At 39.0% G+C, this 25,829-nt stretch overlaps 2 protein-coding genes and 1 pseudogene across 2 annotated transcripts; 2 read left to right on the top strand and 1 right to left on the bottom strand.

The window, feature by feature from the left end:
- Positions 1 to 576: 576 nt before the first annotated feature.
- On the top strand, positions 577 to 2,107 carry LOC139711229 (uncharacterized; annotated as a pseudogene).
- Positions 2,108 to 3,775: 1,668 nt separating this feature from the next.
- Positions 3,776 to 14,082, bottom strand: LOC139711225 (endoplasmic reticulum-Golgi intermediate compartment protein 2-like). Its single transcript, XM_071623142.1, has 11 exons — positions 13,973 to 14,082; positions 12,860 to 13,115; positions 12,247 to 12,402; positions 11,097 to 11,214; positions 10,209 to 10,371; positions 8,796 to 8,883; positions 7,967 to 8,065; positions 6,817 to 6,914; positions 6,296 to 6,458; positions 5,330 to 5,415; positions 3,776 to 3,967 (listed from the first exon to the last, which is right to left on the bottom strand). The coding sequence occupies exons 2-11, from the start codon at positions 12,963 to 12,965 to the stop codon at positions 3,890 to 3,892; spliced, it is 1,155 nt and encodes a 384-aa protein (XP_071479243.1). The 5' UTR covers positions 12,966 to 13,115; positions 13,973 to 14,082; the 3' UTR covers positions 3,776 to 3,889.
- Positions 14,083 to 14,265: 183 nt separating this feature from the next.
- Positions 14,266 to 25,829, top strand: LOC139711226 (glycerol-3-phosphate phosphatase-like). Its single transcript, XM_071623143.1, has 8 exons — positions 14,266 to 14,404; positions 17,943 to 18,010; positions 18,802 to 18,894; positions 19,845 to 19,985; positions 20,526 to 20,585; positions 21,366 to 21,516; positions 23,240 to 23,339; positions 24,981 to 25,829. The coding sequence occupies exons 1-8, from the start codon at positions 14,323 to 14,325 to the stop codon at positions 25,201 to 25,203; spliced, it is 918 nt and encodes a 305-aa protein (XP_071479244.1). The 5' UTR covers positions 14,266 to 14,322; the 3' UTR covers positions 25,204 to 25,829.

The following is a 25,829-nucleotide window of genomic DNA, read 5'->3' as shown; positions in this document are numbered from 1 at the left end:
CTTGAATGTCTTATTTTCATATATCACACTATCTGCCCTGTCCAATAGAGCAAGATATTTGGTTTGTGATAATAAGAACATGACTAGTTTAGAAATGCAAATTGTTTGTGTGCATAATAAAATTAAAGGGAGGCTTTATATATTGTTTCATTTCATTCCAGAAAGACAGCCATAGGGGCGCATGGCTCCAAAGATCTGTTTCAGAAAAAGAAGTTGATTATGATGAGCGTTTGACTGAAACCTCTTCAGTCATATCAAGTGGGTCAGAATGGCTACCTGATGACCTTTCAGATGTTCCTCCATCTGACTCTGAGGATAAACCGCCTTCACAAACACCAGAACTTTCATCCCGATGTAATCTGTCTGAGCTAACAAAGTCACCAAAGCCTTGGTCATCTTGTTCATCACCAGAAGTTCAGAAGATGACAATGAAGACAAATGAAAAGGATGATAAAGTAAATGCAAGATACACTAAACCTAATCGCTCATGTCCATTCTGTCAAAAAAAGTTGTGGGGAAAAGTTGTCTAGACACATCCGTAAAGTCCACAAGAATGAAAAAGATGTCCAAAGGGCAATGAAGCTACCCAAGAAAGAACAATTGAGGGCATTTGCAGAGTTCAAGAAACAAGATATTCTCCAAAGAAACAGAAAATGTGCAAAGGAGGAAGAAAAACCTGTGTATCAAAGAGAACGATGCACTGGCAAGAAAGATGCGCTTACCATTTGTGGTATTTGCAAAGGCTTCTATGCCAAAAAGTATTTCTCAAGACATCGTAGAATGTGTCGAGGAGATACTGCCATTCCTTCATCTTCTATTTCTGCATCATTGCTCTCAACTGATCCAGCTGGCACAGAGGTTTCTTCTCAAGGCTTTGCTTCAGAAATCTTGTCAAAACTTAAGGATGATGAAATTGGTGAAACATGCAAAAAGGATCCAGTAATTAGAACCATCGGTATGTGTCTTTGGGACAAAGGTAGGGGAAAAGCTGACAAAAAGACTGAGGTTCGCAAATCCGTCAGGACAAATATGCGGCGTTTAGCAGCTCTGTATCTGACCTTCAAAGAGGCACATGAAATGCACAACAATGACAAAGAACTAAAAGAGAACAATGCTGGTGACTTGTTTGACCGCACTAATTTTCAGGTGCTTGCTGAAAGCATACGGACTTTCACACTGGACAATGAGTCTGGAAAGCTCAAGCCAGGCTGAAAGATGGGGGTTTATTACCTCCTCAAGAAAGCTGCCACGATCACTAAAGCTACCTATCTGGCTAATGCCCAAGATGACAAGGCCACCGAGATCGACAAGTTTCTTGAAGTACTGAAGCTAAATGAGAACTTGGTTTTCGGCGATGCCACGTACTCACTAAACAAAAAACAGGCAGATGAATTTGAGAAAGCCACAAGAGCTACCTCTAGAAGAGGATATTGAAAAACTCCGTGTCCATACACTGCAGGAAGTTGAATCAATGATCAGTGACGAACACCTTTTCTGGGATAGCCATGAATTCGTCAGGCTTTGTGATCTCACAGTGTCGAGATTAACACTCTTTAATGCAAGGCGAGGAGGAGAGCCATGCAGGTTAACAATCAAAGAATGGCAAGACGCAGAAAATGATGAGGAGATTACAGACCCAATAGAGAAGGAGCTGCTTGACCAACTCAAAATATGTTATCAAACGGGCAAAGGCAACAACCACCTAGTCTCTGTCCTGTTTCCCAAGGATACCTTTCCTGCAATGAGAATGCTATGTGACCCGGAAGTGAGATCTACAGCACACATCAGTCTAGCCAATCCTTATGTATTTGCTAGTACCAAGGGTTCGGAAGAACACTTCTCAGGATGGCATGCCCTGAACAACCTGTGTGAGAATGCTGCAGTTGAGAACAAAGAACGACTGAATGCCACAAGGAACCGACATCGAGATAGCACAATGTATGCAGCACTGGAGTTGCCTCCTGAAGAACGGGTTCTGTTCTACAAAGACATGGGCCACCCTGAGGACATAAATAAGAATGTGTACCAGACCCCAATGGCTGTCCAAGAAATCACAAAAGTGGGAAAATCTCTCCAGAGGATTGATGGGAAAGGTGAGTTGCAATAGTTGTACAATTGTACTATAGCACTATATTGCACCGACCCCATCAATTATAAAAAAAAAGCAAAACTATTCGTCCTTGTTATTGTCATCAATGTTACCATTGTCAATACATGTACAACAATGTATACTCATTTTACACTAACTTTTTGTCACCATTACACATATCATCTTCATGATCACATTCTATTGTTAGTACAATTAACCCTGTTACCTTTATAAGCATTCCTGCTATTTCAGTTGTATTCATGATAGCTTCCGTTTCATTGACTGACATACGATTCTTTGAATCATGTTCCAATTTCCATTTCTAAATTCATTCATATTTTCCATATTTGCATTCTGCTTTCAAGTGATTGAAAGATATTAATATCTGGACAGTAATGTAAGAAAGTGAACACAAGCTCTATTCTGCCTCTGTAATTGGCAGATGCTCACAGTATACCAGAATTTTTCAACTACCAATCAATGCTTTTACAGGGGAATCTTGTTGTTAAAAGAGGATGGATGTACAGTACGTGTATAACAAAACCCTCTTAAATACAGTAAATTCATTTTGCAGGTCCCAACTTTTTATAATTCTATGTTTTTGCATCCTGATATAGTGAGAAACCCGATATAGGCCTACCAAAGCAATATGTCATGGTTTCAGGCTCCCCGGTATCATTACGTAGGTAACTCCACTTCCGTGACTATCTGCAACATAGTACTTGATTGCTTGAATAGCGAGAGAAGAAAATGCAGGGTCAAACAAATTATCAAAAACAACAAAACCACAATAATGAGATGCCTGTTGAAAATGAAAGAAGAATAAATTGAACATTATCAAGCTGGTGCAGCTGTACATCTTCACTGCAAACCTCGTTTTAACAAGACCTAGAAACCAGGAAAATTGCTTTATTATATCAGGCTTCTCACATTTCTGGGATACAAAAATAAAGAAGTATAATGACTTGGGACCTGCAAAATCACCTCGATACAAAAAGTTTTTTTCTTTCTTTTCTTTTTAAACTTAAATATCTCCTCTCTTCCTGATAAAGGTTCTTCAGTATTCGTGTTTGGATGGAATGAAAAAAAAGAGAGAGAAAAACGTGAGAATTGATACCATCCTGGTCACATGATTGAGGCTCTTAGATGTAACACTGTGTGACTGTGAAGCAGGGGAAACGTGTCCAGTCCGACCTCTGTTATCAAGCTATCTTGGGACTGGATCCCATTCAGAAAAGCGATTTAGCCGGATAAAGGGATATACAATGTTGATGTACATGTACATGTAGCTGCCAATCCAGTGGTAGTTATCAATAGGTAGCATGCACAGTAACTGTTGTGCAGTCTCTGCTAGCTTACTTGAAATCATAGTCTTTTCTTATTACAGAAATTGAAACCTTTCAGAATAAAAGATAAAACCGTCGTGCGCATGGCAGATTGTCATTACAGCGCTTCCACGTGCCTGGCAGATTGTCGTTACACTGTGGGAGTGCGCATGGCAGATTGTCGTTAGGATGTGGGAGTGCGCATAGGGTTAACAACACTCTGCCATGCACCCGGAAGTGCGCTAACAACAATCTGCCATGCGCACGGAAGCGCGCTAACAACAATCTGCCGTGCGCACAACGAAACATGTTTCTGTTGGAATATCACAGGTAAATCTTGCGACTTTGTAGGAGATATCATCGATTTTGAAAGCACTTCTTCTTTTTTTCCATCTTCATGGTGTGAATACATCCAGATGATGGAGAACTCTGGATAAGAAAGGGCCTGATGATCCACGTTGGACTGTAGGCCAACTCAGGAACCAGGAGATGACAACAGGGTAGGGGATGGTGGAGGCTGTGAAGTCTCTAGTTGGTGGCCTTGGAGTGGCTCCTGTCAGAAAACAATAGGGAGGGGGAAGGGCAATTATTATTCCTCATGTAAAAACTTCTCATTCAGTTGATTGATGTTGAAATGACTTTTTGATGGTAAGTAAAAATCCATGTGACTCTGATGCACAGGTGTTACGAGTCTCCAGAATTTTGCATTGTGATGTCATTCAGAGTGTAAATAGTTCAAGCCCTAACGCTGTAAAATCAGAAACATTTGCTGGAATGAAGCTTTGGCAGATTGGGGCTGAAGGCCTTTCTTTCGCGGCATGAAACTTTCGGGAACTGCTGGCCATTACAAAAAAAAAAAAGGGATATGAGTATATTACATGTAATGCCGACTAGTAAAACAGGCATTCGTTGAACATGAAATGCTGGTCGACATAAAGCACAAAACAAAACTGAATGCTCACTACTAATTATTGCGTAGTTAAGATAGAGAAAAAAACAAAAATTAATCATATTTGATTGTGTGCTTCCTCCAACTGTTTCAACAATTCAACTTCCTTGTACATTGTACAGCATTGTACTGGCATTCAATGCCTTGTGTACACACACAAAAAAAAAAACGCTCTTGCGCGTTTTACTTTTGCGAATCTTGGCTTCTCACAAAATTCACGAAAGTCTGATGCACACAAAAATGTCTGGTCTTACAGTATGGCATGCGCCTTCTTCAGAAGACATTTTATTCTACATAACTCTTCCCTTCACTGGTGACTCAAATGGGCATTTTGCTGGCAGATGTATACGTCTATGGTCAGATCATGCATTTCCTTGTGTTCTTTAAGAAAACCCCCAAAGCTGCACTGTGCACATTGTCTTTTACATCCCAGGTACAGAGTAACTTGATGGCCTGGCTGAAATGCCCCCCAAAGAAATGGCGTGTTTACACACTGAATGTGGAATGAAGACATTTTGCATTCTGTGCGCATGTAATGGGTAAACCATGTTGGTCCTGGTTTTGAATCCTTGCACTGTGTACGTATTGAGAAGTCCAGCATATTCCCCCATTCTTTCAATCTAATTGAACACAATCATATAAAGCATAATTATTAGGCACATAATGACTGCTTTACTAAAAAAAAAGAAAAAGAAAAAAAAGCCTGTCGTACCTCTGAAAACTTACTCTTTCTGAAATTGGCTTTTTATATCAAGCTCGTTGTGCACTATTATACGTTGTACATACAGTGTATGTGTAAAAAAAGGAATTAATGATAATCCCCTGTAACACTGTGCGTTACTCACTTATATTTTACAAGTTATGTTTGTGTTTGGTAATACTGTGAATGTAGAAATTGTTTATATTTCAGCTGTAATGCCCCTACATGTAGAATCCTTTGATTTTGTGCTACTGTGCAAAACCCACCTTTTTATTTGTATTTCTGGCTCTTAATCTGTCAAATCTGCAGCATATCACATCCATGAAAAATCCCATCAAATTATTGATGATACCTGGATTTCAAGGAATAAAATATGAGGAAAAACACCACATAACCTTTCATTCAATACGGTTAAACAGTGAATGTAATTCCAACAGCTCTCATCAATAGAACCAAAACTTTTGTATTTAAAATCTCATAGAGCATGATATTCATGACTTACAATCTTCAATTCACTGTTGGCATTTTCATGACAATTCTGCTAATCATCAGTCACATCCAAAAGAGTCATTTCTCATGTGAATACACCTGACAGGAAGCATGGGTTTCCATGGTACCATCACCTCCTTCAGGTCCAAGTTACATCCCATGACAAATGACATACCTCCACCAAACCTTCACACAGCCCAAGCTCATCAAAGCTGAGAAACTACAGATTTGTTTATTTGTTTGTTTTGAACAAGAAGCTTTTCAACAATATCTACAAAAACTTAAATGATTGACTCAACTTGTAACTTCATTTCACAATTTCTGCAGCTCAGATTCTACGGATATTTCAAGATTACCATGAAAATTTTTAATTCTGGAAAGATCAATAATAATTCGTCGGTTGAGAATAATAAGGGCATTAAAGTTGCCACTAAACCTATAGTGTTCGAGATAAATCAAAGCCCTTCTCATTCTCAACAGACATAATGTGGCAATTTGAATTGTCCTTTCAGTGTACACGTAAAAGCCTATTTTCTCCAAACTTTACTGTACCATACTAAAGTGGAAATACACATGCTAAAGACATTGAAAATTATGTACAAAAACACAATACATGCTTTTCATTGAATAAAAGCCTTCCTCCTTTTTCCAGAAAACAAATAAACAAACAAACAAACAAAAAACTCAGCTAGACAAATATGCCTAGTCCCACTTGGGTACAATGATGTGGCAACATTTCTCACCTGATGTGGCAAAGACCCCTCCAACAATGCCGCACAGCCGAACGAGAAGCTTCCAGATTGGGTCATATGCCTCTTTGACGGATATCACTAACGATGTCAGCTCGTACTTAAAAAAGATCCCCGAAACGCCATGACTGCCCTTATGGTGGTTGATGGCACGTTCCTTAGAGAGAAAGAAAGTGCAAACGGATGGGAGGTGGAGAGATTGCCAGCGCTCTAAAGACAACAATCCTAACAACTAATACCAAGTATTCACCATGTGACACTCACTGCACTATAAACAGTAAGTCAGCTGACAGCAGTCGGCTCATTACCAAGATACAGAACTTCAGTCAGTTATAATGGTATAGAAGTAAGACTAGTATAAATGAAATATACTTATGGTTCAAAATATGTAGGCATGGAAAGCATACACTGGCATGTAAAATGCCATTCATAGCTTTTTCTTCACAATGAAACATATCTGAATGCGTTCTTGTAATATCTCTAAGCCAAGTACAAGATTTAAATGGCACACTTACTTGTTCTGTGACTGCAAACTGGTGTGTGTTTGCACGGGCCGCCCTGGTGTTTACTTTGGTAGGCACAATTTGGATGAAATATTGATACAGTTGAAGACCTGGAGGAGACACCAAGATTGACAGGATATTCCTATTAACTCTTTATGTGCCACGTTCGCACGTCCGACTCAGTCGACGGCGTGCCAACTTCGCATATTCTACTCAGCAAACAAAGCCACCAAAACCGATCGATAAATCGCTATTAATCCCGCGGTACAATCAAAGCGTTTCTCGCGCTTTTGTTCCTCTCACATACGGCTTGTATTCTATGTGGTGATTGACTATCAAGCGGTGTTCCCAACTGAATTTGTGTGTACAATTTAAGTTTCTGTCACTATTTTATGTGCAAAATTCATGCCTTTACAGTAATGTAGCAACTGGTAATTCAAAAGAAAAATTGAAAATAGAATTGTCATACATTGCATATGGAAGCAAAGTTTGGCATTCCTCTTTAACTTTGCGAACTACTATGTCCAGCTTAACACAAATTTGTAGAAGTTATATAGATTGGAAAAACAGAATTCTTTCTCAAAGCATTACTACCTTCGTGTCTCAGAATAACGTGGCACACAGGGGGTTTCCACCATGGCACATAAAGAGTTAAATCAAAGTTGTACAAAGGGAATGAATTCTGTATCAATTTTTGAATGAATTCAGATTCCACAGTAGCCCAGATTCATATTCCAATGTGATATTCATTTTCTGTCTTTATATATATATTTTTTTTCATTTCTAAGACACTGTCCTTATGGTAGAGTGTATGCCTCTCCTCAAATATTTTCAGAAGTTGACAATGCAGATTTAAAAAAAAGAAGAGATCAGTTTGTTCGTCCCCATGTAATAATGCTAGCAATGTGAAGAAAAAAAAACTGAATAAATGGTTTAAAATCATAACTACTTGTAAAATTTGATATTTTTGCACGACTAACTTTTTGCGCTTTGTGACGTAAGAAGAGTTTGGCATCGTTTTAATTCTGCGGAATGAAGACACTCAGTAACTATTGGAACATAATATGGCAAGCAAAAATGTTCGCTTGCTTTTATTTTTGTGCTAATTTCTGGTTGCGCAAAATGCGTGAATATTACAACACCATCTTTTTGTGACACTTACTTTCATTTGTTATCTTCACATCTCCGTCCAGCGGATTCACAATTCCCTTCACGGGGGTCCCGAACGAGAAATGATTGATCCGGTGAGAAAAGTTATATTCTGAGGAAAGATGGCAAGTAAGCAAAATGAATATTCATATTTTCTAATGCATGTTATTTTTTCCATGATTTATTGATTTATGAGACAGCACGAAATGTGTGAACCATATTAGCAACTCCACCATAACTAAAGCATTTATGTTATAGCCCCTTAAATAGGAATCTTTCTGCAAATACATCAAAAAGCTACCCAACAGTCGCAGTAAAATATAAATGTCCGAGATGTACTTGTTACAATAAAACAAACAAACAAAATAACAATAAGGTAATTACATTTTTTTTTATAATGTTCACTGTACTTCTCTGAGGGAAAAAAAAGACTTGTCTCATTTCTTTTTTGTTTTCTTTTGTTTTGTTTTTGTATTTACTTTTTTTTTGAGGGGGGGGGGGGGAAGAAGGAGGTAAAGGGTAAGAAGATACAGTGGGTCCTTGGACTGAAAGTGCAGGAATACAATAATCTATCCACACAGCAGTGTGATATTAATGTGGAATATTTGAGAGGAGGACATTTGCAAGTGCCACAGTGTAGGTGGCAAAAGTATTTTGTGCACATGAATCCATATGAGATGTCTCCTGTAACCTGTGACTGATAAATCTAAGAATGTGAAAACAATTTGGCTTGCCTATTGGAGTGTAAAAAATTATCTTTGCATAAACCTCCACTTTTATAGTGGAGGCAAGTTTTGGGTTATTTACCAATAAAACATTCAAATTCACATCATGTCACTTACTTGCTGGATCTATCATTAGTGCTAAATGTGCATGCCCCCTGGGGTGGGGTATACTCTTGCCAATGGTTACATGGAAATTACCAGCAACCTATTAGAGAGGGAGAGAGAGAGAGAGAAAGAGTGAAAGAAATGGATATCAACAATTACAAAGAGGAAATGAATGTCACTATGACAAGGACATTTTTCAATTTATCCATCAATTATCACTTCAGTTTTGCTCTAGTACTGTCAAACTGTGAAGTTTTACTTTTTTTTCTTCATTCTGTACTTACAATGCAACTAGTCTCAGCATTTCTTCCCTGTCTTTAGCTCTCCTACACAGAGTACTTTTCATTGTCTTTCAACCATACCTGGTATAAAGTGTCTATTGCAGTTTTTAGTAGATTGTAGAGACCCTTAAACCAATGCAAGTGCAGCAAAACTTGTCTCCATGAGCCGGAGACCATCCTAATTTACAGAAGTGCAAAATGAGGTAATCTCGAGTGTGGTAGGCAATATATCAAATAATATCATCTCAGTTTCAGAGGATTGGACTGGTAAGTCCCGAGCACCATGTGGCACATTTCTTCATGGCTGTCATAAGTACCACTGAACTTAAGCTAAATAAACTCTCTTTATTTGTAACCGTGCATCACAAAACCAACAAAAAGTCGCATGCATTGATTTTGTGCAAGGCCTGAAAATAGGTGAAATGGGTGGACATAGCCAATCTTGGGGCTTTTATAGTTTCTGAAAGAGCTATTCTTCTTCTACATTATGCTTGAGTTTGGGATCATAAAACGAACAGGAAATTGTGTTTTTAGCAGTTTTTCTTGAACACTTTTTTGTAGCATGGTGTGTCTTAGAGTCCCCTTCTGATTTCTTAAGAACCCTGTACACACTCTTTACTTTCAACTCTGATAACCTTAGAAAAGATGATGCTACTGTTTTGAAAGTTGGCATTTATCATGGACAGAATGTCATAATAAAGCATGCTCAACTTCAGCTTAATCTGGTAATCCCTTCATTGTTGTTGCTCCAGTGGTTTACATCCTGTTTTTGTCCCATTCATCGCACAGCAAGCACGGCTTGGTCAAGATTAAGTGCTTGAATAGACCAGGAACTTCAGAGCCTCTTTTCTCTGTTCACACTTTTCCAGAGTGTGTGCTTTCTTTCCAATATTTAGATAGGTCAGGAGAGATTATCTGAATTGACTTATACATCATCTTAAAGATTAAAGTCTGCTCTTTCAGAATCTCTTCTCAACTAAAAATCCATGTCTGGTGACTTTTCGTTGGTTTTGTGATGCAGGGTCACATTTATTTATTCATTCATTCATCTTTTTTTCTTTTTTTTTTCTTAATAAATATGCCAGAATATGCGAGTGCAGTTAATTCAGGGGTGCACTTTATACGTGGACATATTATATGGTACCTTGTTTGTTGTGAGGGAGCCATGTAAACGGCAGGCATCAGGCTTGCCTGCCTTGGCCGATCTCTTGGGATGTGCCGCTGGCCTACTGTCAAAGCCAGACTGGAAGAGGAGATCTTGTATAGCGTGTTCCTCGCTCAACGCTCTACGCACTGTCTGCAGAGTTCTACAAAGTGACATTAGAGGGATATATGACTCGGTCAATACACAATCTCAGCTCCAGTTATTGATTTTTTTCCTTTCCAAGAACTTCAAACACTTAGACAAAGAAAGTATCATTAGAGAATCTTGAAAAGATACATTTGAAAACTGACTTTTACTACTTTTATAGGACAAAAAATTGATTATATATGAAAGAGTTTTATTGCAAAATAAACATGTAAGTCTATCATTAGATAAAGCACAATTAAACCTTTCCAGTAATACCTCACTAATAAACAAAACAAGGAATATTCTATTTAAAGAGTTATGATTAAAGATATCCTGCATTTTTTTATTACTTTCTGTGATTTTTAACAGCTTTAATCACAAATATCTCAACTTAACAAGAATGGAGATAGCTCGCTTTGCGATAAAACTCTTCATATATATTCAAAGGAACAAGTTATCTATTAATAGGATGTCATACAGTTTTCAAAATAGATCATTATTACCTACGTAAGGATGATGACTTACACACCTTTAAAAAGTCCAGTGCCAAATCAACTTAAACCCAATACCTAAACACAAGAAGAAGAAGAAGAAGATATCAGGAATTAAGTTATTAGCAACTTATAATCAGGTCTTTCAGGTCACACAGGAGTGCAACACATGTGTAAAGGGAAAAAAGAAAAGAAAAAAAAGAAAGAGCCAAACCAGCCAATTGTATTCACGGACCCTTAATCTACTTACTTATGCCACCTTTCTTCTTCTGGCGTCATGTCAAAAACTGTCGGTTCCTCATTGAGTCTGCCACTGAATTTGAACATTGCAGAGTCCCCAGCCGAATCTAAGACATCTGCTCCTATGTCTGATGAAAAGGGAGAGAAGGAAATAGTTATCTGCATGTGACCCAGTATCACAAAACTCACAAGAAAAGTGGCCTGACATGACATTCTAATTAAGATAGAATGCTGACAGCTCAGGACAAGATTCTCAGCCTTAAAATGTTATATAACTCATCAAGAGTAGATGTTGTTACCCCATCATAATAAAAGATGAAAACATAGCTACATGTGAAAGCTAGTTCAGAGAAAAGATGCTTTGGAGTTAAGGTTCACAGCATTGATCCTCCATTTATTGTATGCAACGAATGGAGATCAAAAACTATAGCAACCACTATAGACAATTTCAACATTTCATAAACAAATATTGTACACATATGTAATACATCCTTCACACATATGTACAAATGATGAAGAATAGTAGAAAGACTGCAGACATGGTGTACAAAACAAAATACAAGTTGATACTTTTAACAACAAATATTTTAGTAATTCATCTTCAGGTATGCTCTATGCTGTATGGTTAGAACATTTCCTTCATAGCATTCATGCATCAACTTGGTATACCATGAAGTCTCATAAATCACATATCTGTGGTCTTGTATTGTAGACAGGTATCTTTATTGTAATTTTCATAATTTTCCCTGGTGTTTCAAATTACACAGTGGCAAAAAGTGTTTTGTTGCTCACATTACTGATTATTTGTTTTGATTATTTGTTTTGAGTATAGAAATTTCCAAACCTGATTACAACAAATTCTGAAAATAAAAGCTCCACATTCTCTCACAAATTTGTTAATTTATTCTATACTTATTTTTTGTTCCAATTTGTCTCTGATTTCATACAGACTAATAAGGAATTGAAAGAGTTGATGTACAGCTGTAACCTTTTTCCAAATATCATGCAGTGAAATTAAAAAGTTATGAGTCAATAACAAGAATATAATTTTGAGCAAAAAAAAAAAAAAATTAAAAAAAGACCTACAATTCTATAGTGCTCAGATCTTCATATGGGGATAGTTGTGCTGGGTGTAGATGAACGCTTGAAAGAATACTTACAGTCACATTTCATGGCAACAGTGATGTCAATGTTAATCTGCAACTTGCTGTCAAAGTCTGTGTCCACGTCATACTCATACTTCATCTTGGTGTCCAGGTAGTACTGAAATTCTGAGATGACCAGTCCAAGAATCAGGACAGAGGTCAGAATGGACACTATCAGGGTGAAGGGGAAGGAGAGAGATAGAGGAAAGATGATAATGATGATGATGATGATGATGATGATGATAATGATGATGATGACAACATCCGTCCATAAAAGTATGGGTGTCTAAGACAGTGAACTTTATGCAGTATGTTACGACAGTGGTGACAAAATTCAAAGCTAGGGTAGACAATTATGTAGTTGTGAGTCAAGTGATCGGGAGGCTAGCCCTACACAAGGCCTTTCTGGCATTTAGGGCATTTCTGTGACTTGTCTGCAAGTTCTGTACATGATGCAAAAAAACATTCATGACACAATGTATGCTGGTTGTCCCATTCTAATCAGAAAATGTTAAAACCGAGTATCCCATCTGGAGTCTCCTTTCATCCATCTTCATGTCACTGACCTATTACAAAATATTGGTACTTTGTTGCACTTTTGTCTGCCATCTCATCCTCCTACACTCACCTGTCCCGCCCGTTGACGTCGTCTCGACGTAGTCCTCTGGAACCTTCGGGAATGCATCCAGCTCCTTCACCACCTTCAGGGTCTGCTTCCTGTTCAACCTCCTCATCTTTAGTCTACAGAGTCAAACGCAACCCTACGAGAGAATTAGCGCAGAGTGGGATCCTGTTGTACGGAGCTTGCCGTTACAGAACCAGGGATTTCGGAATCTTGTGGGAAGTGGGCCAACCCAGGCATGTACACGCTGCTTCCACCATCTCTGGATAAAGAAAAATACATACATTGTACATCAATTCAAGCTGATGTCCGGACAGTGCTGTACCCTCTCCTCTCAAACCCGTCTGCCGTAGATGTGAAGTTTGAAGATGGCAAAGACAACAAAGCACACCAATCTCCACAGGGAAACTGGTTAAAATAAAGATTTAGGCCCTACCGAAAGATTTACGAACACATCGTGCGCAATGCACACGATCATAAAATTCATACCAGGTACGTAGACTGTAGTACTATGGTAACAATTGCTTGTTGGCCTACATTGTACAACGGGTGCAATATCCAGTCTGACTCTTAATTTTTCTGAAGTCCAGCTAACTACAGGAGTACAGCGTTTGTTTGTCCCTTCCTCGCCCGATCCCAAAAACACGCCAGGCCCACTTAAGATTCTGTCTCATGTGGACAATCTACTACTAAGAGTGCAGGTTAACTAAAAGTGGTCTAAACACAACCCTGTCACTGTAGACCTTTAGAAAGAGAATAGATTCATCATAGAACTTATATCGAAACAAAGTTTGGCATTCCTCTTCAATTTTGCCTACTATTATGCCCATCTTAACAGAAATTTGTAGAGGTTATACAAATTAGAAAAACAGAATTCTTTCTCAAAACATGACTACCGGTACTTTCGTGTCTCGGAATAACGTGGCACACGGGGGGTTTTCTCCATCAAAACATAATGGATCACATAACACAAATATCAATATATGGGACTGTTCATATTTGACAACACTTAGCTATATCGACATAGAGTTTCTACAACAATCTCACAACAAATAAACCTATAATATCTAGAGTTATGTCTTCCCCTCACGTATATCGGGTCAATGTAAATATACTTGCCAATAAAAATGGCTCTATGTAGACCTTGGTTATGGCTGCACAGCCATATGTAGCTATCTTCGTTCGCTCAAGACAAGGCTTGTTCAGGTTCCGCCTGTGTGAAATGTATGACGTGTCTCACGCGTGCTGCTGGTGAGCCCTGGTAATGGTACTGAGTGAGTGCTAGCTATGCTACTATTGCTAGGATAGCTAGCTCGCCGCGGCCGGCGGGGGCTTTCTCTGGATCTGCTCGTGAAAGATACGGCCGATCATGCGACGCTCGTACCGTAACGTTACACGTCAAGCGCGTGGCTCTCGCGTGTGGATTGACTGTACTTTGGCAGAGCTGAACTGACACATGTTACAATATTATGGCAACTTGTCGCAAATTAACGAAGCAACTAGTAAAAGAATTTCTGGATTCCATTGACACAATATTACTTGACTGCGATGGTAAGTGTGAATATTGTAGTGAACATAAACTATGATATTCAAAGTGTTTTGACTGGGTCTCGCGCTCGTCCAACGAATAGTCACACACAGTCCCACTTATTGAAAAAGGCGTGTGTTTGCGAGGTAAAGCCCCCCAGCCCGAATGATGTAAATTTTAATTTTAGAGTTTAACAGTTAGTGAGGAATGGCTGCTATTTTGAAAGTGCAAGTCTGTGTGTGACTGCCGATCATTCTCTGACTCTAATTAATGCCAGTGATCAACGATTAATGGTCCATGTTACAATTTAAATAGCAGAATAAACTTACTTTAGGTACTTCTAAATTAAATTTAATACCGGTACTATGTAAATTTAAGTGTTAGACGTCTTAGAACTCTTGTGTACAAAACTACTAGTACTACAAGTACAGATAGACTATTGACCGATTCTGTGACGCGCTAGAACCACGTCTAAGTGTATTTTTGGCATGGGCAGCGCCATTAGTCATTACTCAGCGGTGTCCCCTTCCCACTCCCACTCGGTGTCCACTGGCACTCGGTGTCCCCTTCCCACTCCCCACCCCCTCTCCCTAACGTTACATTAGCACGCGCGCAGAATGAAAAACTGCTTTAGCCAATGGGCGTCTCTAACTGAGTGCGCGAATGCTTGCTTAGAACCCGAACCTTTGTTACAAGTGCGTGATAAACATGTTGCCCGGGGTGGGGGGAGAGTGGGGGGGGGGGGGGGGGGGGGGGGGGTCGGCTGAAACACCCACTATGGCTGCGCCCAGTGCCATGAAATGTCTGCTGCCCTCAACGAACCCGAATCGGTCAATAGGCCCTACCTATAGTATAGGTGCCTACATTAATAGAAATCTAGGGCAGGGGGTCTGCTAGACCACAGCACAGCCGCCACAGGTAAATTATGGTATTAGTACCGGACAGCATGGTAATAGGTATGGTATTGGTATTAATATGGTAATTCCGGACACGCACATTTTTGCGTATTATCGATGACATTCAGTACGCGCGATCACGCGAGACTTCGTAGATTAGCCTCAGCTCAGAGAACTTTGTGTGGACGGAAATTGCAAAAATGCGACATAAAAATGTAAAAACGCGAAGAAATTCACATTTTACCTCAGATTTTGAGATAGTTCACTAGTTGAATGACCCGCACCTCGTCATACTCATAGTCAATATAGACCACTAATGCATGTTTAAATCATGTGCATTTCGTCACCGAAATTCTATGAAATCCTGCTCATATATTATAGAGGAAAAATGCTGAAGTAGTGAAAATTCCAATAGAACCACAAGTTCCCTGATCGATACCGAAAATTTGAAGCTATCTTCCTCAAATGCGAACGATGCAAAAAGTTAGGTGCTAAGGAAGGGCCGGCGAGGCCGCAACTCGACACTCGCGCTCCCATAGACAAAGCACGTAATAAAATTCGATTGGTGATTTTTTTCATAAGGTTTTATCGTGCGAACTGTTCGAAATGTTCAAGATAGACATTTTACTGTAAAATACAAAATTTGAGCCTCATTTGCCAATTTTTTCTTTGTAGTCCGCTCGGTGAGAATGTGAACAGTGATTTGTGGGATAAATTGTGATTCTGGTGCAAGGACAAGGTGCTAAAGACATCGATTACCGGTATTCCATTGCAAAAATTGTGTCCGGAATTACAATGCGATTTTGCACCGCGCAAAAAGACAACTTTTTTTAGAAGGGTTCACGTTAGAAGCATATTTTCTAAAAACTGGAGCGAACAATTGACATAAGTTGGCTGAATTCGTAATTTCCAGGAGTCTGTGAATAAGTGGTGTTATTTTTAGCTGAAATATCATCCTCTGAGTACGGAATTCAGAGCCACGGAAAAAAAGCGTCCGGTTATATGATCTACTCTCGTACTCGTACTACTTGTACTAGTACTACTAAGTACTAGTAGATTCTAGTTCTAGTCTTGTACTTAACTTAGTAGCAGATTGTATTTGTGGCAGTCTAGACTAGACTAGTAATTTAAGTAGAATCTGAGAGTTTATTGACACTAGCTCGTACACTGTACTACTTGAGACTGTAGTCTGTAGAGGGTGACTTCTGAAGGACCTTTCAGATTGGCTGATGGCCGATGGCTGATGGCTGTTGGCTGATGGCCAATGGATAGGCCGACAACCCGCATGGCCGCAAGCACCTCCGCGGAATGTAATGATGAGTCCTGCTCCTAGTCCTACCTACCAATCTCCATGCGTCACTGCAGCGTTTCCCAGCAGCCCAGTTCACATTTCATGGTTGATGATGCTTCTGTACTGAATCTTGATAGTCCCGCTTAACAAATCATGGTGCTCTGTCTTTTACAGCTTCCAGTCTATCTCTATTTACTGTAAGTCTAAGATCTGATTACGAGTGTCCCCAGAGTGGGGCTCCCAAACTGTTGAGCAGTAGTCCAGTATTGGTCTTTTGAGAGTCTGTAGGTCATGTACTTGATTTTCTTATCACAAACATGTAAATTTCTCTTATTCCTCAGGTCCTGTTGGCTTTAATGTACAGCTGTACATGAATTACAGATAACTAAACTAATGTATACAACAAAATGTTATGATCCCATGCTTATATTTCATACAACATACAAGTTGCAGACCTAATCTTGATTTTTATCATTTTGCCAAGTTACACAATATTGGTATGTAACAATACAGATTTTACACCACCAATCTATTAGGAAGTAATTAAACACAAATACCTATCTTCAATCTCTAGCATCAATAATAGTCATCCCGTCCCATTGTGCATGTACATTGGGTATATGGTCATAGTCACACTCTTGGATGTGGAACTGAAGACGTGTTCAGCTGTGTGTTACTTACTACTAGAAACCCAAGTGAATGAACAAGTGTAAGTCTATCCCCCACTGTAATACTCTAAAAAAATAGAGTCCCTGTATTGTACAAAGTCATTTGCACTAGCCTAGCAAATAGACCTACAATACACTTGCTACACATGTAGGAATCTCACTATTTCTATCAGTGCTACGAGTGTAAATACTATAGACTGATTCTGTGATGCGCTATGTGTATTTTTGGCATGGGCAGCGCCATTACTGCGGTGTCTCAGCCGACCCCCCCCCCCCCCCACTCCCCCACCCCTCTCCCTACATTAGCACGCGCACGGAATGAAAAACTGATGCATGGTTGCTTTAGCCAATGGGCGTCTCGTACTGAGTGCGCGAATGCTTGCTTAGTGCGCGAACCTTTGTTACAAGTGCACGATAAACATGTTGCCCGTGGGGTGGGGGAGAGGGGGGGGGGGTCGGCTGGGACACCGCAAAATGAGCTAATGGCTGCGCACAGTGCTACAAATTGTCTGCTGCCCTCAACGAACCCGAATCGGTCTATACTTGCTAGTAGAGTTTGAGGTTGAAGCCGTCTACAGTAGTACAAAGTGTATACACCAGCAATCAATAGCAGCTGTTGGATTGGGGACATTCATATGCATTTTGACAATAATAGGCTTGTATTATATATGGTATTCATTTTATTTTTCTCTCTTTGCATCCATAGGGGTCTTATGGCACTCTGCCACACCAATACCTGGGGCAGTGGACACCATTAACAAACTTAGATCAATGGTAAGTGTCTGTTTTTGTGCCTGCTCTGGCCATATCCAAACCTGTAACTTTGCTTTATACTAGATAAATAGATCAATTGAATATAGAGAGCCAGGCTTTAGACCACTGTAAAGCTCTTACCTGAAGTATCTAAAAATCCTTGAACTCCAGTGTATTCAGCCACAACTGACATACCGTTATATTTGCATTGCTACATTGTAAGTCATGTGTCAGGATTCTATTTCTCAATCTCTTTAGACCTTGTGGTAAACATTTTGAGGGTTGACACAACTCTTCTAGCGTTTTATATGGGGCTACTGTAATATTGGTTCAGTAAGATAACATGCTGTTGCTTTCTCCTTTTTTTTTTCAAATCCTAATTACAGTCTTTAGAATTTGTGTACTGTTGACAAGAATGAAAGGAAATTCAACAGGTTATCTTGTATACTTTCTTCATATCGAAAAAGTTAAATTGTACCATATTAAAAGAAAGAAAGAAAGAAAACTACCCTACCTGTAAACCTAAGTCATGTAACTGTAATCTAGAAGAAAATAGTTCATTGTTGCTGTTGTCGGTGTTTTGTTTTGTTTTGTTTGTTTGTTGTTGTTTTTTTTTTTTGGGGGGGGGGGGGTGGAGGGGGTGGAGCATCATGGTACTACATGTATGAAAGGAAATTCTTCCAGGAACATACCTATGTGTAGTTAAATTATGTGCACTGTCTCTGCATACCATCCTTCAGAGAATGCACAGTACTTTCTATGAGATGAGATTAACTTTGATTGTTCTTTTGTTTTAAATTTCATCCTTCAAGGGAAAGCAACCTCTGTTTGTCACCAATAACAGCACAAAGTCAAGAACACAATACCTGGAGAAGTTCAACAAGATGGGATTTGTGGTTTCCAAGGTACGATCCCATCTGTCAGCAAGTGCAAGCTCATATCACTTTAGTAGTGATCTCCTGGAACATTGTACAGTTTAGTTTTCTAATTGTTATACTCTAGTACAGAAAGTGATTGTGGTGCCCAGTCAGCCCCAGTGCCTGTTTTAGTGCAGGATACAGTAATATTGTGTTTGTTAATTGTTGATAACATTGTCATTTTTCCAAGCTACATACAAGGTGTGCCCATAAATCATGAGTACAACTTCAGTCAGGGCAGGTGCATGACTACAACATTGATCTGTTAATACTCTTTTAGTCTTTATACATGTACTCTTGAAAAATGATATTAAGATAACCATTTATTTTGATAGGTTCCTTTAATATTGCATATATGCCATTGAAATTTTGGAAAATTACTCATTTTCACTGTTATGTCTGGAAAAAAAAAATTAACAAAGACTATTGCGAATATTTTTATTTGTCATAACGTGATGATGAACCTAGGTGATTTTCAACTCTTTTTGTACATATTGATTGGATGTAGTACTATGATCCAGTAAATAATGATCATTATCATGCTATCATCATTCTGTCACTACTATTACAGTAGTAATATGACACATATTCATAACTTAATCAATTACAAGTGACAATGATAGTTAATCAATCAGAAAATTCTTGCAAGAAAGTTCTCAGAATTCAATCAATTATTATTACACTTCAGTTATCAAGCAGCTTTAAATAGATACCCAATTTGCCCTACTTTTTTGCAAGAAAAATATCTTAGAAAAGAAGTATATTGTAAGATTATTTCCAACGTCAACTGTAGGTGCATTTTTCTTCCTTCAGTAATCTTCAAGTTTGTATGAGTAATCTGATGACGTACCACATATTGTTTGTTGCAAAACATGTAACATTCTGTTTTTTATTGCAAAAATCTGTGATTTCTCTCTCTCTCTGTGGTTGATGACCAGGACGAGATATTTGGCACAGCGTACATTGCAGCTCTCTACCTCAAGTACAAGATGAACTTCTCCGGCAAGGTCTACCTGATGGGGTCAAAGGGCATGGAAGAAGAGATGAAACTTCACGGCATCGCATACACAGGCACAGGAGTAGGTAACCTTTGACCCTGCCTCCTAGTTATTGTTCAATACAGAAGATACCGCATGTGTCATGTTGTCACTCCCTTTTGATAGTTTGTATGTCCATCTAGATGTCTTGATTTATCTATCTACATGTAGTCACAACTTTTGATTTTTTTTTTTTTCACCATTTCCTCATTCCAGTTACAATGTGCTGTCTGTTTCTTCATACAGTTTGTACATTGATATTACATAGTGACATGCGAAATTTTTGAAGTGATTTTTTTTTTTTTCTGTGAAGAATTATGGAAGGCAAACTCTTATCACATACACAGAACTACAAGTCTCATGTTGACTGATATTTTCTTCCAAAATTAAAAATTGAACATACTTTCTCCCTGAGAATGCCATTTTTTTAAATTTTCTAGACTGCAAAAGCAACAGATTTTACATTTCTGAGAGTATGCACTCTTTCCATGAATTTTCTAGGGTGTGAAAATTCAGCCTATGGATCAAATTAATTTTTGGCTTCCTTTCTGTCCTTTCCTGCTCTAAAATTTTCTTGAACAGCCTGACCATTCACCGGACAATGTATTGGAGCATACAGGGGAAGTAACACTCGATCCAGAGGTGAGTTGGTATGTGCACCTAACGGTAGAGAGTTTTACTTAACTCTACCGTTATGTGTGCCATGGTGTAAACCCCCTAGTGAAACATTATTCAGCGACCACAATGCATGAATGCTTTCAAGAAACATTCTATTTTTCAAGACCGTGTTGTAACTATTAATTTAAAGAAAACAAAAATCTTGAATGATTAAGTGATTTATGAATTGCCAACATATTTTGTGACAAAGGTCCTGTTTCTCTTTCATAGTAACAAAGTTCTGTAAATTAAATGTCTGTTTGTGTGGAGGTTTATGAATATCACTAGTTCTTTCTAAACTCTCTGAAATATGAGATGTGCAGAAAAATTCAGGGTTCTCAATTCAGTGATGTTAAGATGAAAATTTTGCGGCAAAATTCCCCTCGGACTTGATGAATTAAATTGACTAGATACAGTGTGTATACATTTTCAGGAATATCTGATGGGATTTAAAAAAAAAAATGCTTCCTGCACATTGTACACTGTTTGCCTCTTTCGCTGCAGTTGTGCATGACCTCAGTTTATTGCTTGTTGATTTTCAGTCTGTTTATCATGATATCATAACTATCATTAAGTTTCCTTCATTTAAATGTCTTTGCAAATATACATTTAAACATTTATTTTTTCAGTGCTGTGCATAGGTAGTATTTTGTAACCATGACTACCAGTAAACATCCCCACAAAAAGTTGCACAGACTGATATTTGGTACCGCCATCCTGGTACTGTCATTGCAATAATGATCGTCATTTTCCTATGCTGAGTAGGTGAAGGGTGTCGTTCTGGGCTTCGACCACCACTTCAGCTACATGAAGATCATGAGGGCGGCATCATATCTCAACAGGCCCGGCAGCTTCTTCATCGCAACAAACGAGGACCCGCAGTTCCCTGTCAAAGGCTCAGATGTCGTTGTACCAGGTAGTCCTTGAAGACCATGGGTTCTCTTTTGTAGGGGTGTGTGTGTGTGTGTTGGGGGGGAGGGGGATGAGGGGAGTGGTGTAGTAGGGGTGGGGCTCAGGTGGTTGCTGAAAGGGGCTTTAAATCTTTACAATACTGGGCTTTGTCAGCTGATTGGCACATCAACTGAAGTGCACCATTTGTTGATGTCTGGAAACCAATGGCCAATGAGTAGAGATCATCTACAATGTAATCCACTTTCCAGGTAATCCCCTTCCTGTCTCCATGGCCTTTCTGTATAGACTATAGAGAGAGGCTCATTGTTACACCTCAGTGCACTGGCTTAACTTTCAATTAGGTCAAGTTTGGGTGAGTTTTCTATACTGAATGCTATTGAAAAAGTTGAAAAAGCATGGCAAACACGGCTGAGTGCCTGACCACATGAAGGCTGTAATAACCAGGTGAGGACGGACTGATTTTGCTACAACACACATTTTCCCTTAGACACCTGAGGGAGTATACTCTGCTCTAGTCTCCAATGGGTTAACACACTTTAAAGGTCATGCACCACAGTTGTAATGGGAAGATAGTCAAGGATAAAACAGGGAGCAGTGTTCATTGCTATCTGGACACAGGGATGTTATACAGTAACCCTTTGTATGAAAATTGCAATACATGTATGTGGGTGTCAGTGAGTTTATAAAGACCAGACTTTCATAATGACATGCATATGAATGCAGCTACTCTGTAGTTCATGTTCCTTGTATATCCCAGGGGTGCTATCTCATGTGGGGACATTTTTCTTTTGCTTGCTCTTTATTATGTGCATTGTGAGAGTAAAAACAGTTCCAAACGTTATTTTCATCAGGGTAGCATCCACACGCAAAATCAAGCAATCAATTGCTTTTATGTCTTGGTACCCAGGCATAACATCATAGACTTTGTACTTCCTCATGCTAGAGTGCTTTTGCACTTTGTTTATAATGAACAAGTAAGGTTGAGTAACATTAAAAAGGCCCATGAATACCAGCCAGATACACTTATTCTTACAGGAATAAGTCATGATGTTATTGTGCAATGTGTAATTGGTTTATGAGCACTAGGGAACCCTAAGCCTCGTGAAACTAGTTTTGTAATATTCAAATGAGACTTGAATTAACACAATTTTTACTGGCATAATATTAGTCCAGTGACATTAGCAACATTTTCTCATTATACCAGTATGTACACCATACAAAGAACTATGAATAGCATTTAGAAAAAGAAGAGAATAATAACAACAACAACAACAACAACAAAAATCTTTGACTTTAACAAAAAGCACCTGACAAGTGTAGGATGCATATTGCTAGAAGTGTTTTTGAAACATTAGTGATGCTAACTCTTGTTTTTTATTTGTATTCAGTAAAAAGTCAAACTAGTATTAAAGTGTCTTTTTTTTTTCTTTATTTCAAATTACTCCTTTGATTTCCAGGTTTATCATTTGAAAACAAAATCTGTTTCAAGAAGTGCTTTTCAATATACAATACATAAAAAGAGGGATTTTGGTCACAAAAATTGACTTGCAGAATCCTCCTTTTTTATAAACATTAAATTCAGAGAATAAGTTGAATCTTTGAGGTCAAACAAGCCAATGTCAGAGTTTTTCACCGACAGAAAGTTGCCTTTGCAAGGGAAACGATGTTTTGTTCTCTTTTCTTTTCTCTTAATTTGTTTGCATGTGTGTGTTTTATCCAAAAACTAGGAACAGGCTCACTAGTGGTGCCAGTTGAAACTGCATCAAAGCGGAGAGCAACTGTCATGGGAAAGCCACAGAGGTTCATGTTTGAATGCATTCAAGAAAAGTAAGTGTGATTTATGTATATAGACAGATGTAAAAGCTAGCGATGTTTAATGAAAGAAAAATTGCCTGCCTCATTTTATGGCTTTCAAACATTGACAAAAAATGGGGACGTTTGTTTTTGCTAAATCATGTTTGAGTTTAATAGTTTGACAAGTTATTCAATCTGGCCAACTGGACTAACAGGAGAATAATACACAGAGAAACAACAGTCCAGTGCATTAGACTGAACAAATTATTTCTTTTATGAGTAAATGAAGCTATCATGCTGAAGATAAAATGTTCAGTTTTCCTCGAGTGTTCAACCAAATTGTCAGGCAATGAAACCTACATTTAGCAGTGATATGTTATTTCTGGCCCATCACTGTCATGAATGTGTCTCAGATCTGTGGTCTTTCATCTTGAGCAAATCCCATCCCTAGGTAGCAATGATCATTCAGTGCTGCAGTCTGCCATTAGCTAGTCAAGAATACAAATATTGACTGCTCATGAGGACGATGGTGGAAATAATCATTCCCATGGTGCTTTTCATACCGACCCTTCTATCACCCCGAGGCGTTAGCCATCATCCACCACCATCCCAACACAGAGCAATTAATATTTGTCTTAAAAATATATACCTCATCGTTTAAGACTAGGTTTAACTAGTTACTAGCTATGTCAAGATCTTGGGCTAGTCAAATACGAAGTAGATTCTTGGTCTAGCCCTATGCCTGGTTCTATCGTAGAGCTAAACAGGCCACAGCGCTTGCTTGCATTGTTTTCATACATTTCGTAGACTAGCCAGGATTACTCACGTGGCCTTCTGCGAGCTCCTGCATAAAATCTTGACTGAAGATTACAGTATCCAACTTCCCGTCGCTTGTGTTTAATTCGATATTTCCAACATTGTCTGTTGAGATTTGTCTTTGCTTCATACAAATCCTGGAGTAGAACTGCTCCAAACCCTCCGGCTCCGCATTCAACTCACTTCAAATCACGGAGGAGCACTCACCATGCCATGTCGAAACATGCCTGTACGCTAATAGCTAGTGTGTGTGATGATTGTGCATGTGTTAAAATATGTAGGATGCGCGTATTACAGTGAACATCGTTGGAGGGGGTGCGGACACCGCGCGCGAAGTCTACGTGTACTTGTTAAGTGTGCAAAAGTCGAGGAGATTTTACAGATTCTATCACAAGGGTTTTGACTTACTATTACAAGGGGTTTGGCTTTCTATCACTTGACCTGGAAACCCTGAGGCAATGATAGACGGAACTGCGTCCTGTCACATGATATACTTTTGACCAATCAGTGATAAGAATCTCAATTATGAGGTTTATAACACAATTTCAGTAATTTGAAATGGTACCATTCCAATGCACTCAAGCAGAGCTTTTTATCAAAAATGGTAGCTGCATGGAAACACTAAGCTTGATCCAAGCAAACCATCTTCGAGAAATGATAAAAATGTCCGTCACAAGCCACTCAGCAGCTTGTTATGTATAGGAGATTATTTGCTGAGGTACATTGCTGAATATTTTGGGACTATCTTTCCAAAGATAGCGTCATTCAAACGAAGTTCACCCTGCTCAGTCTCAACTGAGAAACTCTTCTAAACTCCAGTTGGACATCTGTTTCACACCTTTGCTGTCCGTGTTCCAGGTTCAAGGTTGACCCCGCGCGGACCGTCATGGTGGGCGACCGCCTCAGCACGGACATTCTCCTCGGCAAGAACTGTAGCCTGCAGACACTGGCCGTACTGACCGGTATCACCAACGAGGAGGAGATCCTCCGTTGCCAAGGTAGCGAGAGTCCTGAGGAGAGGAGGATGGTGCCCGACTTCTACATCGAGTCCATTGGCCATTTAGGCAAACTTATAGAATGATAGATGTACCAACATAGGTCTCATGCAGTTTAAAGGGATAACATGTTGGTTGAGATTTGGCATTCAAAATCTAACTTTTTGCTAGATAATTGAAACCACAACTGACATCTGAAAGAGCATACACTTCTAAGAATGATTCAACGTTTATTTGATGAAATTCCATTTTGAAATCCTGAGATATCCCAAAACAAAGTGAAACAAAGTGGTCCTGATGAAAGGTGGGTCCCACCTTTTATAAGAACCTCTGTGTTTTGGACATTTCAAAAGTGATTTTCATCAAATAGACTTTGAATTCCTCTCTTTCATATGCTCTTTCATATTTCATATTAAAGAGATTTTTGTCATCTCACAAAAGAGTTGGAAACATAAAGCCCCATCTCAATCAAAACTGTACCATCCCTTTTTACCACTTGCCTTCCATAAAGCCTCATTTCTGTGGAAACACAATCCTTGGTATCAAACTGAACCTGTTGTAATGCTGCTGCACTACACTTGCATTTCGTTTGTGCGGCATCATTCTGTTCCCCGGTGTTACACAGTTTGGCTGTGGTGTGAAGAGTCACTATTTGATGTGCCAGTTTTGTCATATAGTCCAGAGCAGCTTGCAAAATGTAGAGAGTTTGAAA

Source organism: Diadema antillarum, unplaced genomic scaffold, assembly GCF_040938485.1.
Source record: "Diadema antillarum isolate AM-2024a unplaced genomic scaffold, OU_Dant_1.0 seq00001628_RagTag, whole genome shotgun sequence".
Classification (NCBI taxonomy): domain Eukaryota; kingdom Metazoa; phylum Echinodermata; class Echinoidea; order Diadematoida; family Diadematidae; genus Diadema; species Diadema antillarum.
Note: the sequence above shows the minus strand (reverse complement) of the source record. Positions and strands in the feature narration are given on the sequence as shown.